This window comes from Callorhinchus milii, unplaced genomic scaffold (genome assembly GCF_018977255.1).
Source record: "Callorhinchus milii isolate IMCB2004 unplaced genomic scaffold, IMCB_Cmil_1.0 Scaffold2, whole genome shotgun sequence".
In the NCBI taxonomy this organism is placed as follows: domain Eukaryota; kingdom Metazoa; phylum Chordata; class Chondrichthyes; order Chimaeriformes; family Callorhinchidae; genus Callorhinchus; species Callorhinchus milii.
In genome coordinates, this window is record NW_024704743.1 from 112,817,689 (window position 1) to 112,837,147 (window position 19,459).

A 19,459-nucleotide genomic window follows, 5' to 3' on the forward strand; every position below is an offset into this window, starting at 1 on the left:
GAGTGGCGGGCGGCGGAATCGGCGCCGGTTTATTGACGCACATGCGTGGCAGAGGCCGGGGCGCGCGGGCGGGCGGGCGCTCGCACGCTCGCTCGCTCGCTCGAGGGTTGATTGAAAAAAAACGGTCGTCGGCGTCGGCGCGCGGACTGCACCATTCGGCCGCAAAGCCGCGAGCGGGCGGGGGTGGGGGAGGGGGGGGCGGGAGAGGCGCGGCCGGTGCCGGGGCCAAAAGCCGATGACACGGTCGCCCGTCGACAGGGAAGGGGAGTGAGGAAGGGGCTGCCGGCTCGGAGCCGCCATGAGCCGAGCGACGGGTGCGGCGGCGGCGGGGCGGTGGGGAGGAGTGCGTGAGGAGGGGCGGGTGGTGCAGTCCGCCTCCCTCCCTCTCTCTGCTCCCTCCCCCCGCGGGGGCCGGTGTCATTTCTCTTTAGTGTTTGCCGATGTAGGAGCTGTATCTGGGGGTCTCTCCCTGGACACAGGTAGGAACCGGCCCCGGGGGCCGCATAACACCCCCCCCCCGCCCCACACACCGCTCCCTCCCCCCCCCCTCCCTCCACCCCGCTCCCTCCCTCCCGCCTACTCTCTCACCTACACTCACACAGCTTTCCCAAAGGAGGAGGGGAGCGAGCGGAGGTGAGGGGCCTGGGTGGGTGGGTGGGTGTATCGGAGGCCGTGGGAGCGGAGGGGAGCAGAAGGGAAAGGGAGACCCCCCCACCCTCCCCCCCTGAATGTGGGCCGGGCTGGCAGGACGCGAGCGGGGCTGCAGCCATGATGTCTTGAGCCTGATTCAATGGAGAGCCATGAGCCGCGGGCAGTCAGTCAGTCAGTGAGTGAGTGAGTGAGTGAGAGCCTGGGCCGTGGGGGAACACCTGCTTCCTCTCCTCCTCACTCTCTCACTCACTCACTCACTCTCTCACCCTACCTGCCCAGCACTACCCCAGACCCTCGGCACCAACACCCCATTACAACAACAATTTGCATTTATATCGAGTTGCATTATATGGTTACATTTCAATTTTTTTTGGGTGGGGGCGAGGGGGTGTCCGCACAGGTGTCTTGACACATGCGGGAAACCCATCACCATGTTTTAAGAGTGTCCAAACTAAGCTGAGATTCCCATGCGTCCCACCTACACGTGGAAATCCCAGATAAAGATGTTGGAATGGACTCTCTCCCCGGAGGGACGCATCCTGCTTATCTAATTCCGGAAGGCATTAGGCGCAGGTTGGCAAGAGCCAAGGCTTGGGGACCCCAGAGTGTGTGTGTTGGGGGTACTACTGGAGTCTAACCTGCTAAAACCACATAGCTTGCCCTTGATATTGGTGTCTGGCAAGCTTGCCTGCTGCTTGTCCAGCTAGACCACTCTACCCGTTAGGGTTTTGGCTTGCAGGCGTAACAGGAGCTGAGTGGGAGCATTCCCTGACCCAGTGACTGGTCTGCCCTTTCAAGCCCTGCCAATGAGCCAGGTTGGCTGTGCTGTCATTAGTAAGGAGTACAGCAGAACTCCTGGCTCAGGAACCAGACTACCAAGACCAACACAGAGGGCTCATGCGATGGGTCCTAGCAGATAGACGTGCATGCAGACGATGGAACCCATGACAACAACAAATTGCATTTATTTCACGTTAGAATGACACTTTCAAACCTGGCAACCCCAAGTTCCCTAACACTAGCTACAGTGGAGTCCTGTAGCGTAGTGGTTAGAGCGCTTGCCTTGCAAGTGAGAGGACACGTATTTAATTCCCGGGTGGGGTGAAACCTTAGGCAAGTATTCTTATTCCACATGCCTCTGTTTACCTAGCAGTAAGCAGGAACCCAGTTGTTAATCAATTGACCGATTGCTTTCCAGGGGTAATTGTCCCTCCAAATAAAAAATATTGTCTCTCAATCCACGACTGTTTGTGGGATACTGCTGTCTGCAATTGGCTGCCGTGTTTCACCCACAAAATACACAGTTGCTCCACTTCACAATATATACTGTGAAGAACTTTGAGACTTCCCAATGATAAGGTGCTATATCAAATGCAAGGATTATTATTGTTATAATACAATTCCCCCCCGGATCCCATTCCCTGGCACTAACCATTTCTGGGACCTCAGCAGCAGATACCCAATACATGGCACTACTAAGATTCCTGCACCCCCCAGTTAAAGGGACTAGGCAACATCACATGAGTACTATCCCAACTTGGAACTTCGGTTCAGCCCATAACAGGCTCTACAGCTACCTTCTGCTTCACACCGTTATGCAAGTTCTGTTGTAAATTTCCCCTTCTCCATGTTCAAAATCCTGTAGAAGTACCCATTGCAGGACACAGCCAACCTGAGGGCTTCCTGCCTCCTCCCAGGGCTGTGTCACATGATGGTGCCTATGACAACACATTGCATTAATATAATGCCTTTTCACAAACCCAGATTAGATAGTTTTAGGAAATAACATTATGGGATATAGTACAAAGGTAGTTTGGGACATATGTGCATGCGACTGCCAGGAAGGTGGAAGGCAAACTAGATGGAACTTGGTCTTTTTTCATCTAGCAGTTCTTATGTTCATATTAAGATGACACTTCTGAAGTTGGCACCCCTAAGTTCTCCTTGGGGTTTTTGTGTTTTCTGTGTGTGAGTTGCGCTCATTCCTGGTTTTCTCACTGAGTTCTCACTGGGTCTCGTAGCACCCTTTCTTGGTCTGCATATCTCAATGGTCTGCATATATCTTCTCCCCTTCCCTGGCCCTACCTGACATTTCACCTCTCTGCCAATGCTCCATGTATATGTGTAGCTCCACTATGTACCTTACCTTTTTCCTACTGTATTGTGGCATAGGGAAATAACATGAGAAAATCTTGCATGTATATTGTGTATATCATTGGTATTGGAGGGACACAGACATTGTATAGGTAAATACAACAATAGCAGTTGACTGTGTTCCACTCTTAGTTTGGAAAACAATCATGGTGATTATAATGTGCCTTTCTTTCTAAATATGATTTTGTAGCTTTTAGTTTATTGAAATGTGGACTAACCAATGTAAAAGACTATTAAAGTCAGCCTGGCCTAGTTGGTAGCACTCACCTCTGAATCAGACGGTTGTCAGTCAAGGCTGACATTCCATTTCAGTTCTGGGGGATTGCTACATTATTGGGGATGACAGTTTTGGATAAGATAAACCTAGGATCTGCCTTTTCAGATGGACATAGAGTTTCTCCTGGTGTTTTGGTCAATATTCCCCAAATAAATTGGTCATTTACTTCACGGCTGTTTGTGGGGTATTGCTATGCGTGAATTGGCTGCATTGCACTGTCCAGTGCCTTGGGACTTCCTCCTGATGTGAAAGGCACTATACAAATGTAATTTATGGTTGTTATTTACTTACAAAATATATAATAATAATAATAATAATCCTTGCATTTGATATAGCGCTTTTCACGTCGGGAGGACGCCCCAAAGCGCTTCACAGAAGACACTGTAAAGTGAATTGACTGTATATTTGTGGGCGAACGCGGCAGCCAATTGCGCACAGCAATGTCCACAAACAGTCGTAGATTGAAAATGACCAATTTTAATTATTGTTTTTGGTTTTTGGAGGGATTATTATTAGGCGTGTGGAGTAAGGAAACTTGCCCAAGGTTTCACCCTGACCTGCCTGGAAATGAACTCAGGTCTTTCACTTGCAAAGCGAGTGCTCTAACCACTGAGCTACAGGACTCCACATATAGTCACTATACAGTAAATCTTGTCAACTTTGAGATGTTATCTTGATGTGAAATGTGCTATACTAAATATGTATTAAGAGAAGTATTGGTTCATAACTTCTATCTGTCTTCAAACCAACGTTTCAAAGAATACTTTGATATATTTTAAGGCTGTCTTGTGCGTTTGCTTTAAGTCTACATTTTTTATTCCCCTTCCATTTCTTTCATCACCTGAGGCTGAGGTGAAGATGTCTATAATTGAGGAACTAAATCCAAAGCACTTATTACTGATCCTTCTGGAAGAACTTTGGGGTACACATTGCTTCCAGTTATGCTGCCCCTGGTCTTTGGAACTTCATCCTGGAGTCTTCCTGCATTACCCCTTCAAGCCACACCTTTGAAGCCTACCTTCAGACCTTTTCAACCATGCTTTTTGGTTATCTTCTTCCACCCATCCCATCATTCTCGTTTTTCACTACTTCTGGCGCAGGCTCCCAGTCTGCTCTGTACACTCTTTGTGTAAAGATGTTAAACGCGCTATGTAAATGTGAAGTTGTTTGTCATAAAATCTGCAATACATTTTTGCAGTAAAATGCCTGATATTGTGTGTTTAAATTCATTTCTTCCTAAAAGTGAGTGCAGATATAAGTGTCAAGTTTCCTGCTGTTCCTCAAAGGTTTAAAGTGACAGGTGTCAAAAGCATCCCACAGAAATGTAGTTGCGAATCATGAAAATATGATAAATAAAATTGGTGAGCACTATGCAACAACAGCTTGCATTTGGATAGTGCCTCCACACCGGGTGGCGTCCCAGAGCGCTTAATACTTGGGATACTTAGGAATTGGGTAGTATTTTTAAAACTAATTTCTAATTTCATCAGCCTGGTTTGCAAACTTTTTGATAAAGTTTCAGGTGTTCCAATTGTAGCAATGTTTGTTGCCAAATGATAGTGTCCATGGGCTGATGTGGACCTTCCAGCAACAGCTCAAAGGACCACCCTGTTCCTAATTAAAACTCATGTTTCCTATATACTTAAACTTTGAGATGGATAGGTTAATGTTACTTTCCCTGAAACATTTGTTTCTAGCATTCTTTCCCCTCTCCCCCTCACTCCCATTTTACTTTTTTGTGCAAAAAATGTTCCAGGAAACATCTTTCCTTTCAGTTAATGTCTTCCTTCACCTTGCTGTATCCTCCAACAATCTTGCAACCCCACACACGTGGGGGGAGTGGCAAGAGATTGCTGGAGGATGCAGGTCGAACAGGGCAAGGGGAGAAATGAACTGAAAAGTTTCGTATCCCCTTTCGCTCTACCCCATCAACAGTGAGCGAGCTTTCAAATATTCTGCCCCTGCTCTCTGGAACTCCATCCTGGAGAACCTCCAACCCACCGTCCCATTTTTAAAGCCTGTCTTTAAGACTTGCCTCTTGGACAGCACTTTGAGTCATCTTTCTCCTCCCCCTCCCCCTCCCCCTCCCCCCACCCTTATCCTGCTCAGTTTCCTCACCCCAGCTTGGGTTAGCCAGCCAAATATGTTGATTGCTTTGAGAAGTCCTGGTCAAAGTCCATCTGCGACCAGGGCTCTTTGCCTCCTTGTCCTCCTCGACCTCTCCTGCCTTCGACACTGTCGACCATTCTGTCCTTCTCCACCGCCTCTCCTCTCAGCTCATCCTTCACGGATCCGCCCTTGCCTGATTCCAATCCTATCTCTCCCACCATCTCCACTTTGTCTCAACCAACGGTTTCTCCTCCAGGTCCCCCACGTGAGGCATCTCTCAGGGATCTGTCCTTGGTCCCCTCCCTTTCAACATTTACATGCTCTCTCTTGGTAACATCATCCGTACACATGGGGTTAATGTCCACATGTATGCGGATGACACTCAACTCTACCTCTCCGCCTTCACCCTCATCTCCAGGACCACTGCTGTTCTCACAGCCTGCCTGTTGGACATCAAGTCCTGGATGAGAACTAACTTTCTCCAGTTGCATGTCAACAAGACCGAGGCCCTCTTGCTTGGCTCCCGTCAGTGCCTCGGGGGCTGACAGCATCACCCTTCAAGGATGCACTCTATACCTCACTGAGCCAATACGGAACCTCAGAGTCCTGTTCGACCCTCAACTGTTCTTCATCCCCCATATCTGTACCTTTCCCCACCTCCTCAACCTTGCCTGGCTCCGCTACTGTGTCTCACCGCAGGCCGCCGAGACCCTCATCTGCGCAATCATTACATCCAGGCTCGACTACCCAAACTCTCTGCTTGTCAGCCTCCCCAATTCCTCCCTCACAGGCTGCAGATCATCCAGAACTCTGCAGCCGTGTTCTCTCCCACACCAGGCTGCGCACCCTTATCACCCCCATTCTCGCCGGCTTCACTGGCTCCATATCACTCAGAGGATACAGTTGAAAATCCTGGTCCTCAAAGCTCTCCACGGCCTTGCTCCTCCTGATGGATTGTGAAACTCCATCCCACAATCCCTCCACTTTGCCCCCTCTGGCCTCCTTCAAAACCCGTCTCAAGACCCTTCTCTTCAACTGTGCCTTCGGTCATCCTCCTACCCCTACTCTCCCTGCCCTCCATCCCTCCTGATCCCAACCACCAGCTCAGGTGCAGATCCCTGACTGTTCAGGGTTTTGGGACATCCTCCTGACGTGAAAGGCACTATATAAACGTAATGTATTGTTATTGTCCTCCTGATGTGAAAGGTGGTGTATAAGTGTAAATTGTATTGTATTAGATGAGTACAGTGACCGTAGCCTCTATCATTTGTAATGTTACAGCTATCAACTATCCTCTGTGTAAAGAAATACTTACTGGTATCTGTTCTAAATCAACCCTTCACAACTCTGAAAATGTGGCTTCTTGTCTTGCTCCATTTGGCTTATCTGAAGATTTATTCTATTTTTATTTAATCCCATTAAGAATATAAAGTAAGGAAGTTATTACAAACCTTTATAAAACATTGGTTAGGCCTCAGCTAGAGTATTGTTCAGTTCTGGGCACCACACTTTAGGAAGGAAGTCAGGCCTCGTAGAGGGTGCAAAGAGATTTACCAGGATGGTACCAGGAATGCGGGACTTCAGTTATGAAGAGAGGCTAGAGAAGTTTGGATTATTCTCCTTGGAACAGAGAAGGTTAAGGGGAAGTTTAATTGAGATTTTAAAAAATATGAGGGGGTTGGATAGGGTGAACAGGGAGAAACTGTTTCCACTGGCCAGTGGGTTAGTAACCAGAGGACATAGATTTAAAATAGTTGCCAAAAGAACCAGAGTGGAGTTGAGAAGTTTTTTCACACAGCGAGTTGTTCTGATCTGGAATGCATTGCCTGGAAGCCGATTCAGTAACAACTTTCAAGAGAGAAGTAGATAAGATATTTGGTGAGGGACAAATTTTCAGGGCTGTGGGGAGTGGGACTAATTTGGATAGCTCTTTCAAAGAACCGGCACAAACATGAGAGGCTGAATGGCCTCCTTCTGTGCTGTATAGTTCTATGATTCTATGATTAAGCATCTTGTATATCTCTATCAGGTCTCTTCTGTGACATCTCTATCTCGAATGAAATTATGTATCAAACTGGCTAAGTTCGTAGCACTCTTGAGTCAGACGGTTGTGAGTTCAAGCCCCATATAAGCACTTGAAACTGGGAGTATGCTGAAATATCGGTGGTGCCATCTTTCGTATAAGGCGTTGAAATCAAGGTCATGACTGTCTGTTCAGCGATCCCATGGCATTCAAGAAGAGAGTTTATCCAGGTGTCTTGGCCAATAATCCCTAAATAAAATTGGTCACACAATTGTGATATTGTCGTCCCATTCACCGACAAAATAGTCACACCACTTTACAGTATATCCTGTGCTACATTTATCCAAGGTGTCGTTTGAAACATTTTGTATATTTCAGGCCCCTCTTAAACAGTATTTCTGAATAGAACGATTACTGTTTCATTGTTATATTTAAGTTCAGAGGGAATTTCTTCCTGTGTCCTGACAGCAATCTCCCAAATAAAATTTGGTTATTCACTTCATGGCTGTTTGGAGGACATTGCTATGCGCAAATTGGCAAGAATGCAAGAATTATTATTTGTATTTAATGGTTTAAAAAGATAAAATATGGTATTTTTCATGGATATTTTGAGATCTTATTGCAATAGACTGACAAAAACATTTTTGAAGGATTGTCATCAGTACTTTATGAATAGCATTCCATACTTGTAATAATGCTGTACTTCATTTTAGAATAATAAAACATAGAAAGATAAAGCAGAGAAGGAGTCATTTGGCCCAGTGTGAGCAGACCAGTTGATTTACTTGGGGTAGTGAAGAATGCTGTGCTTAAATCTGATATATAACTGGGAATGTTTGTGCTATACCAAGCCATCACATTTGTGTATGAATGCTCGCCATTTTTACAATACCTTGGTAACAGGATACTTTGCTAATATGAATGAATTAATGTAGAGCTCTTAAAATCCTAGATGAGAGGCTTGTCTACCAGTAGGTGGTTTTAGTAATATAGAAAATAAACTAACACAAAGACTGTTTGTGGGACACTGCTGTGCGCAATTGGCTGCCGAGTTTCACCCACAAATATACAGTCAATTCACTTCACAGCTTTGAAACATCTGGAAGACGTGATAAGTGCTACATTAAATGCAAGGATTGTTATTATAAAATATTGTACAATAAACCTCACTTAAGTCATATCAATTGGTTCCACACCTTTGATATGACTTATGCAAAGCATGAATTATGTCAAACTTGCATAGAATATAAACTCTTGAATGGGACTTGGGCAGATGCTCATTATAGCTATTCCATGCCCAGCTTGTTGGGAACACTTTTCCTAACCTTAGAAAATGCTCTCAAGAGCAGAAAAGTGTCTCTGACATTTTTTAACTAGAGATGTTCCATTTTTATTGTAACTCATCTTACATTTTCGGAATGGACAAATTGTTTAACTGCAGTTCTCGATAGTTGTTCTCCTTCTGTCCTGTCACCTCACAGAGCACAGGACAGAGTTTTGAGAATAAGTACTGTCATAATCTATAAAACAGATGGGGAAGGATTGGTGTTTCCTCAAAAAATGTCTTGGTCATTATTGTTTGTTTTTTCCTCCAACCCCAAGTGGTCAGATATTAACTGCCTAGAGATAGTTTGTGTATCTGCTATCTTTTTTTCCGGGAGGGGAATGGCTTTTTTCTGCTACTTTGATTTCAGTCACTGTATTTACCAAAATCACTATCCAGTGTGTGTATGAACTTCTTATTAACAACACGATTTGACTAATTCCTTCCATGGTCAAGCACCCTGTTAGCGTTTACTGCCTCAGATTAAACATGAAAGAATGTAGTTGGCAAGGCTCCATAAGGTACTGTGGAACTGCAAGAGTTGGCAATTTAAGTTGGGGTGGGGTGGAGGAGAAAAAGTTGGTAACATGCATTGTGTTTAATTAAATAATTGATGACATTGAAATTTAAATATTTTAAAGTAATGCAGCAGCTTGAAGACTTGTATTGTTTATATTGTATATTAAATTTGAGTGCCCATTTTGACTATTGTTAAATACAATTTAAGTATTGCTGACATGATGAGGAATGGTGGTATTTATAGGATGGAATATTTAATCCACCCAGTTGCTGGTGTCGGATACACTCAGGTTATGTATATCGTTAGGTAAATGTGAGAAGGGCACATTTATACTATAAGTTTTTTGTCACTGTTATGACATCTTTTGGATGATGCAGAATCCAAATGTGGCACATAGTGCTGCAAATGTGCAGTCCACACCGCGATTTCTGACAAATCAGCAGTTTGAGAGCGATGTCTTGCCCCTATTGCAGAGCCAATTTTTTTACCTTAAAACTTACAGTCAGCTGTTTTCTAACATTATAAATTTCATGGCAGTCATAAACCAGCGTGCAAAGCTTTGCACACATGTTTAAGTACAAAGCAGAGATCTGGTTTTCCTAATTCAAGATTTTTGGGAGGGGGTAGTATAAACCAGTCTGTACTTAGCAGTGCTCTAGATAATGCAGTATAACTAGGCCGTGGTTCCCGACAATAACCCTGTATCAAGAGAGCACTTTCTTCTGAATCACACTGTTCAATTTTCTGCTGTGAACAAGCTCCCAGTGGCATCTGGATTGAGACTATACAAACTAATCTATTTAAGTCTGTCAGAGAGGAGATTTTCTTCCCATTAGTGAAGTCTGGATTTGAGCCAGGTTCTGGGGATGGTACTCAGGCACTTTGAATCCTCATTTACAAACCATTTTGATTTTGTTCCATGGATAAGTCAAATGCCATTTATTAGTTATGAGTTCTGTAAGTGAGGGAAACATTTTTTTCAATATTGTATACAGATTTACCATTGAGTTTTGTAAATATTGAAAAAAATTAAATCTGCTCAATATATGTTATATATAATGGAAGCATAAATCAGTGTGGAAACTGGAATCACAGTTGTAATTGGCACATCAGCAATTTTGAGAGACAAAGGGCAAGGATTTTATGAGGGGAATGGAAGGAGTAAAAAAAGAAGCTTTATATACTGTGGTTGCAAATGGATGATGTGGTTAACTATTTTCGTCTATCTTGTGTAACACTGCAATACACAGTCTTGTGCTGCTATACTGAATGAGTTTTAATATGTGTACAAAGTATAACTGCATTGATCTTTTTTCTTATTCAATGAGAAAATCAGTTGCTCTAAGAGATAATCAAAAGCATCAGAAGAAAAAGGAAAGTAATGATCATCAAAACTCAATTTTTAGTGCAGAGTATCCATAAAGCTTTTAATTTAAGGAAATGTCAATGAAAATTCAAGAAGGGGTTCTTTCTTATTGTTTGAAGTTGACTGGAAACCACACATAATTGTGGATAAACTTATGAGAGCAACCTAAAGAAACCAAGCGAGTTTGGAATGAATATTTTGGCTAAATTTTGGAATTTCAGACTTGGGGGCTAGCATGTTCAAAATCAAAATACTCACTATCTTGTTTTTGTTTCCTTCATTTTCCAAATGGTTTAGGATCTATGAAGGATCTAACTGGGAACCATAAAGAAAAGTTTGGCAGCTCAAGGATTTGGAAGTCTTAAACGATCCAAATAGATCTCGTCAACTATAAATATAATTGTGGGAAATTTGACAGACTAGAGTTAGAAATCTACAATGTACAAAGGTACCTGAAAATGATCAGCAATATGCAGTAAACTTTATCCATTATGGATTTTCACAACTCATTCATTGAGAAATTTAGATGTATACTATTGCAGATCTTCAATCTTTATAATTGCCTAATTCCCCAAAAGTGAAACATTTACAACAACAACAAGATTCCATTTAAAGAGCGCCTTTCACGTCGGGAGGACGTCCCAAGGCGCTGTACAGTAGGGTCAGGACCCGAGCAGGGGGGAAATGGTCAGGGTGAGGGGAGGGAAGGGAGTACTTACAGTACTTAGAATTCCTAAATGCTTTCTAATATTACATCAAGTCCTTTCAAGCCATTAATATGTATTTAAGATCAATCAAATTCTTTTCTTGCAGTAATAGAGAATGGCGCAAGTTAAAGTCCAGACTGCAGCAAACCTGTCGGGGTCTACCCTAGGTGCCACGGTGCAATCACCATTGGTTACTAGTGCAGCTCCTCTGGGTCTGCAGCCTTCTGTGAATGGGTCAGTCCCAGCCTCAACTTCCAGCTGTGTCAGTCCTGCAGCTGGACTTGTGGATTCTACTGCTTCACTTAATAACTCACCAGGTAAGATTTTTTTTATTTTCATACTCTTTCAAATTTACAAGTGGTAATGCCACCCTGTGACACTTTAGTACAAAGAAATGTGTGAAAGTAATAGAAGGTAAAAATCGGCAGAATCAATTCAACAACAACAAATATAGATTTATATAATGCCTTTCACATCGGGAGGATGTTGTAAGGTGCTTGACGGTCCTGGCTTGTCTCCTGAGCTGGGGCTGGGAACCAATGGAGGTGGGGAGGGGGGAGGATGACCGAAAGCACGGTCTTGAGATGGACCTTGAAAGAGGCGAGTGAGGGGCCGAGTAAGAAGTATCTTTGGGATGGAGTTCCAGAGAGTGTTGGCATAGAGGCTAAAACCTGAACACCGATGGTGAGTCGGGTAAAGTGGGGGACATGAAGCAGACCAGTGGGTACTGAGTAGAGAAAGTGGCCGGGTTGATACGGTTTGAGAAGTTCGCAGAGTTAAGATGGGGCAAGGACATTGAGAGATTTAAAGGTGAGGGGCAAGGATCTTGAACTTGATCTGCTGGGGAATGGGGAGCAAATAGAGCTGCGTGCGGATTGGGGTAATAGGCTCATGGAGCCTGGTGCAGGAAAGGTCACAGGCTGCAGAGTTCTGGATAGACTGCAGTTTGTGTAGGAAAGAGTTGAGTAGTCTATTGAGCAGAGCTTTGGTATCAAGCCTGCATATGGTAAATGCATGGATTAGGGTCTCTGCAGCCTGAGGAGAGAGGTAGTGATGGAGGCAGGCAATATTACAGAATTTGTATGATTACTGATTTTATGCCAACTTGCATTTGATCTAGGGCTTTTTACATCCAAAAGTACTTCATACAACAAGTTGTTTTGGAAATTTGTAAACTGAATTTGATTACTTGCAACATTTTGCATGACTAATAACTGTAATATGATGTGAAGTATTCTGTCAGCTAATCAAATGTGGAATCTGCAGTGCTTACTGAACAGCTAAATAAAATGAGTGTTTCTAGGATGTAAAATGATCATATAAATTTTTTATGGCTGGGGTGATCTTATGAATTTGAAGTCTCTTGGCCTAAAATTCCGTCTGTTTTTAGACTGTATGAACATTTTGTTTTAAAATTAAAATTGCTCAGAATTGTGTAATATTCTTAAATTCAATCTCAATTTGGAAACCCACATTTAAAGATTGTGGAAAACTGACTTCCAAATTCAGATGAATTTAAGAATTTTCCACAATATTGCGCAATCTTAAAATACGACAACATAAAACGTCTTCTGGGTGGAATTCCAGGCTTCCTGTGTCCAATAAATGAAGTTTTCTTTCAAACAAGTTTGAAAGTTGCGAGAGATCAAGGAGGCACAGGAACCTTGGTTGTAGACAGAGGTTGTCATTTGTGGCTTTGACCAGAGCTTTCTCAGTGCTATGGATGGAGCGGAAAATTGATGGTCTCATAGAGAGATTGGTGGGCAAGGAAGGAGTGTAATTCGTCAAAATAGTAAAGCCTTTATTTTATTAATGCTCGGGGGATGAGAGCTTTGTATCACAGAGCTATAGAATGTTAACACAATAGTGACCTCTGTTGGACATACAAGAATATCCAAGAAATCTTCAGAAATCACTTTGTGTGTAGAGATCCTGAAGGATGTATCTTAGCTTTTTCAATTCAATTCCCATTAAACCACAGAAAAATAATAAATTATGTTGCAATTAGATGATTTTAAATTTAATGAAGAGGTGTGTTTACACTGCTAGTATTCTGTGCTCTAGCTGTAACTAATGCAGATGTTATGTAATTTCTCTACCAACTCTTTTCCAACATAAGAGATTTCAAATGAACGGGAAGTCAGTGAGCAATGCATGCATGAATGTGTCTAATATGCAGCTCTGCTGATGTTGGACTGGTCAAAGAGAGCCTCACAAGCAAAGTTGCCCATTCTCACCATTCCCAGACATACTACAGAAGCAGCAGTTCTCAGTGTGTTTAACTTTTCTTCATTCACGCAAGTGTTTGTGACAGTGTTGGAGAAAGTAATGCATTTCAACCGTTGCTATATATAAATGTAAGCTGAAAGGTAGTGTACTTGTAAAATTTAAACCTGTTAAAAATGTTGGAATAATTTTATAGTTGTAGTTTATTTTCATAGCTTGGCGTTTAGTTTATTTGTTCAACATTTGAAGTCTGGTTGAGAATCTACTGTGAAATGTGTGTTTCTGTTCTTATTTCTATTGTTACTGAAACCATTTGACTTGAATAGAAAGCAGATGACCTAGCAATTACTTTCATTATTTTTTGTGTTTTGTGTCTAAGTTGTGTACTCAGGGGTTAACTATATATTGCTGCAAAGGGAGACTTTCAAATTATCAAAATGATACTTGGTTTCAAATTATGGCTAGGTTTTTGAAGAAGAAGTAAATTGTAAGATGTGAAGAATAAGGAAAAACTGCATATTTACTCAGGTCCTCGACCACCCGTTGGAATCGGGGGAGATAGTGGAGCTAGCTTGTAGGAATTGGAGCCCACCTGAGCAAAGCAGAATATCTTTTTGTCCCGCTCAATCTTTCATTCATCTTTGGTTCCCATTTGTGAGTTTTAGATTAGGATCGAAAATTTTTAATTTTGTTAGAATATTTCTACATTATTTGCCACTGACATACCGATCAGCTTGGATTATTGGCTCGTGTTTATACTGGTGGCGATTTCCACGTTTAATTTGGGTTTAAGCATAAATTAACAAAATTGCATTAATTTGAAAAAATCCAATTTATCCAATCCAATTAAATTTATTATTGGCTATAGCATTGCCTTTAGTTATCTGTACTTCAGTATATTGTAGAGTCATTAAAGTAATAGATAAAGTTGAAGCAGAGTGAAGAACAAGTACATTTCTAGGGAGACATTTTTTAATTTGGAGAGTCCACTATAATTATGCATTACTATGTATTTGCACATGGTATATTTGCTTAAAAGGTTGGCTACAGTTTCTTTCCAGGAAAACATGGCAAACCCCAAAGAGAAAACCCCAATGTGTCTGGTGAATGAGTTAGCCCGTTTCAACAGAATCCAGCCCCAATACAAGCTTCTGAATGAAAGAGGGCCTGCCCATGCCAAGGTAATATTTCCAGTTACATGAAAAAAAGTTTCCATTGGAATTTTACAGTATGTCAAGAGTTGCTTCTCTTGACGCACTGTAATACCCAATGCGTCCAAGTTTAGTGTTTTGAGTCATAAAATTATCTTGACCTCATTATAATTGTTACGTATATAATAAAATTAGGGTGTGGTAAACCAGTGATCCTCTTATGACAGTGTGGCTTGATATGTCTTGAGTAATGCTTACTTATGAATCATAGAATTATATAGCACAGAAGGAGACCATTCAGCCCATCGTGTTTGTGCCGGTATACTTGGTTACTGTGCTGGAATAAATGGTTTTATCCATGCATTTGTCAACTCCGCCTAGACACTTCCAATTGTCCTCCTCGCCCATTTCCCCAGGTGCACCATTCATAAAATCCAGTTTGTTCAAAATTCCGACATCCATATCTTCACCTGTACCAAACTCTGCTCCCCATCACCCAAGTTCTTGCCCGCTCCACTGGCTCCTTAATGCAGAACATATCAAATTAAAGATTATTGCACTCATGTACAAGTTACGTCATATGCTAGCACCTCCCTACCTCTCCGACCTTATTACACCTCACTCCTCTACCTGCCCCCCTCACTCAGCTCACGCATGTTCAGACTCAAGACTTTCCTTTTTGGCTTCCTACAGTCACCTTTACTCTCTCCCTGGCTTAGCATCAAGCTCTGCCCTGTTAAGCACTCTGATTCCCTACCCTGTACGAAGAATGCTATAAAAATGCAAGTTGTTGATTGAATAAATCGTTGTCTTTCAATCTTGGAAGTGTGCTAATTTTTTTAATAGCTCACTTAATAATTTTAGGTTCCCCTTAAGTTATCTGCATCACTTTGCCTGAATTTTTTTATGAATCCTATTTATCGTTCCCCCAAAATAGAAAATTATGATTTGTCTGTCCATCTGTATATTATAAATGTTTTGCATCAACAAATTAAATACTTGTTCATCAGTCTCTATGTTTTTTAAAATGTCACAAAATTGTTAATCTTACTCAGGGAAGCTACAGAGTAGTTGGTATCAGAAATGGAAAATATTACATTATTGCATGATTCAGGTGGGGATCTCTGAGGGAGCAATGTAACTAGAGTGCAGCTATTCTTTGCATCAAATCTTAAAGTTCCTGTGAAGATTCTGTGCCACTAAAGAGAAGGGATTTTCTCCTGGTCAACATTCCCCAAATAAAATTCGCCATTCAGTTCAAGACTGTTTGTCAGATATTGGTATATGCAAATTGCTTGCTACATTTTAGTAGCCTTGAAATGATCAGAATACTGTGATTCTAAACCAGAACTTCTGGTGATAGGGACGCCATAGATGGTGTCAGAATGTTTGGATTGACGTGCTGGGATATGGTTCCATTGACACTGGTCTCTTGCACAAATGGTCATTCTTCATCTATTGGACTAGATTGTATTGCCAACAAACTACATTACCTCTTCCATCATCCTGGCTGAGATTGTTAAACAGACTGGGGTTGATCTAGGAAATTCCTCTCTATGCTGATCTTGAACAGTCCCTTTTTTATCTGAGCCTACAGTTTTAAATGATTGAAAAACAGTTATTTATGTCTACATAGGGAATGGTGAAGACAAATGCATTTTTGTTATGACTGCTTAATGAAACCTGTCTACTTTAAATATACAGTATATATAAAAAATCTTGTTTAAGGCTATAACTAATTATAGCTTTGGTTTGTTAGGTTGAGGACATTCTTAGAGAAAGCATTTGAAGAAATTGAAGATTTGGAGAGACTGTATGGTATAATAATGTATGCAGTTTTTCATTAATAGTACATTGAAAATATACCTGTGGTTTTACTAACCTTTGTTTTGGAGAAAATAAATCAAATCAAGTGGTTCTGTTTTTACTTTTGTGTGATTTGTTTCTTTTCCCCCATAGATTTTCACTGTGCAGTTGACCCTTGGAGAGCAGACTTGGGAAGCTGAAGGTAGTAGCATTAAAAAAGGTCAACATGCTGCTGCAGCCAAAGCATTGAGTGAAACAAATCTCCCAAAACCAACTCCACGGCCACCAAAAGCAAATATGAATAATAATCCAGGTACTGGGCATTTCATGTTGTTGTGTTGATTATTTCCTTTAAACAGTAATTAGATAAACTTCTGGTTGGAATTTTTTTTGAACATATAGGAATCTTTTATTGGTCATTCGGGTGTCTGACATGTGGAAACCCATGCCTATCAGCATGCTTAACAGATCCAACCTCTTTGCAGAAATGCATCTTAACCATCTTCAATCTTGCTATTTAAATTTACTACTTCTGCAGACATATTTGCAGACTCCAGGCCATAAGACACCATTGGAAGTATCTCACTTATTCCATTTCAATCGGTAATGATAGTATAAATGGGTTAAGATGCATTTCTGTAAAGAAAAGGCTTTAGGGATTCTAATGAGAAAACTGATTTTTTTTGAAAAAAAGGACAGGCTTATTAGACTTAATGATCTTTCCCCATTTCCTCCCCCCCCCCCCCCCGTGTATTTGGTAATACAGATAAACTTGAATAAGTTATATCATTTGGGACCATAACATTTAATATGACTTATGTGAGGTACAAGTTACGGGTAAACTCGAGTAAATTGTATTGACCGATTTAATACGACTTATGCAAAGTTAAGTGACATGATAACGGGTCAAGAGTTTGTTTCCTGTGCATGGTTCAAACCCAGCGCTAAGTACATATGTAGTACTTCATCACTACAGCCGATAAATGTGCGTCCGGGCCTTCATCAATATGGCCAGTAATTGCGCTTGCGGTACTTCATCAACACAACTGGTATGCAGATGGTACTTTATCAATACAACTGTTAAGCGCTCATGCAGAACTTCATCAACGCAGCCAACAAATGCCATAACGGCCATACGAGTTAGGAGATGATTTACATTGGCATTCAGGATTATTTGAAACCAAGAAACTGTTATGACTCAGTTGTTTATCCGACTTGTAAAATACGACTAGTGCAAAGAAATTAAGTGGCTTTTCATAGGAAAATGAATGGGCTCTGGTTCATGTACTAGGCAATTATACAATTTGTAACGATAATACTTATGTGAGTTTACCTGTATATTTTACATTTAAGTGGAGCAATAGCAGTTGTGAAATCTAAACGAGAGTGATGTAGAGTTTTCTTTTCAATTCTATGTGAACATTTTGTTTTGTGTTTCAGGAAGCATAACGCCTACCGTAGAGCTAAATGGTCTTGCAATGAAGAGGGGCGAGCCTGCTATTTACAGACCTTTAGATCCGAAACCAATGCCCAACTACAGAGCTAATTATAACTTCAAGGGCATGTACAATCAAAGGTTAGTCTTGGAAAATTCTTACTAGTAAATCTCATTGTTAATTATAATTTTTTAAACTCAATCACAATATGGGAACAAACAACAACAAGAGTGCAGGTGTCTTTCGCAGTTACATATGATACCTGATAGGTTGAGTCCATGCCTAAGAAAATCAGAAATTCAAAACCAGAAATAAACAGTCTATTAAACTGTTTACGTTGTTGTGCAAGATTGACTCCTAAAATTCATAGATTCATAGAAGGTATAGCCCAGAAACAGGCCAACTGACCCATCCAATCTGGCCAGTGTTTATACTCCACATGAGCACCGCTTCCTAAATCTGTATTCAGGACTTTGTTTACCCTCAACCATGTATCTATGCGTTTTTTGAATGTACACGTGGTTCCGGCCCAACATCTCTGTCCAAGGATGCATGCTCCCATCTTACTAAGCCAGTCCGGAACCTTGGCGTCTTGTTTGACCCTCAACTATCCTTCCTACCTCACATCCGTGCCACATCCCGCTCTGCCTTCTCCCACCTCCACAACATTGCCAGGCTCCACCACTGTCTCACACCGCAGGCCGCCGAGACCCTCATACGTGCATTCATAACATCCAGGCTCGACTATGAAAACGCCCTGCTTGTAAGCCTCCCCAACTCCTCCCTCCACAGGCTGTGGATCATCCAGAACTCTGCAGCCCATGTCCACTCCCGCAATAGGCTCCGCCACTCTTACCACTCCATCCTCGTCCGACTCCACTGACTTCCCATCACATAGAGGATACAGTTCAAGATCCTGGTCCTCACCTTTAAAACCCTCCATGGCCTTGTTCTCCACTACCTCTGCGACCTTCTAACCCCCTACCAAGCTTCCCTCCGCTCAACCGGCTCCAGCCTGCTTTACGTCCCCCGCCTCACCCGCCCCACTATTGGCGGACGGGCCTTCTGCCATTCTGGTCCCACCCTCTGGAACTCCATCCCGCAGTCCCTCTGCCTCACCCCTTCCCTTGCCTCCTTCAAGACCCGTCTCAAGACCCTCATCTTCGATTGTGCTTTCGGTCACCATTTCCCCCCCCTGCCCTCGACCCTCTCCAATCCCGACCTCTAGCTCAGGTCTGAAACACTGATTGTCCAGCTCCTTCGGATGTCTTCCTGATGTGAAAGGTGCTACACAAGTGTAATTTTGTTGTTGTTGTTGGTAGAGAATTCCACACTCTGTGAAAATGTTCCTCCTAATCTCTGTTCTGGACCTCCCAGTTATGATTTTAACAACAACAACAAAATTACATTTGTATAGTGCCTTTCACGTTGGGAGGACATCGATCATCCAACTATGTTCTTGACCCCTTGACCGATGGAAATAATCTTTTCCTGTCCACCCTATCTAAGCCTCCCATTATGTACCTCTACCTCTCCCATTATATAACCCCTCAGCCTCCTGATCGCCAAGGAAAAAAGCAGTCCATCAAACCTTTTCCAATAACTGTATTTCCTCATTATGGCCAACATCCTGGTGAATCTCCTCTGCACTGCCTCCAGTGTTTTTTCATTTTCGTATAATGAGCAGCCCAAAACCGCACAGTATATTC

The 19,459-nt window shown here is 42.2% G+C and overlaps 1 protein-coding gene across 3 annotated transcripts in view; it reads left to right on the forward strand.

Moving 5' to 3' along the window:
- The first annotated feature begins 369 nt into the window (after window positions 1-369).
- Window positions 370-19,459, forward strand: part of stau2 (staufen double-stranded RNA binding protein 2) — a 139,139-nt gene continuing 120,049 nt past the window's right edge. For 2 of the 3 annotated variants that reach the window (XM_007886987.2, XM_007886990.2), the window contains exons 1-5: window positions 370-479; window positions 11,238-11,448; window positions 14,408-14,538; window positions 16,468-16,627; window positions 17,755-17,890. In XM_007886987.2, coding sequence (XP_007885178.1) covers window positions 11,247-11,448; window positions 14,408-14,538; window positions 16,468-16,627; window positions 17,755-17,890 — 629 coding nt within the window. In that variant the 5' untranslated portion in view covers window positions 370-479; window positions 11,238-11,246. Of the gene's footprint in view, window positions 480-10,721; window positions 10,873-11,237; window positions 11,449-14,407; window positions 14,539-16,467; window positions 16,628-17,754; window positions 17,891-19,459 lie in introns of all 3 variants that reach the window. The other variant, XM_042332306.1, reaches the window with a different exon arrangement.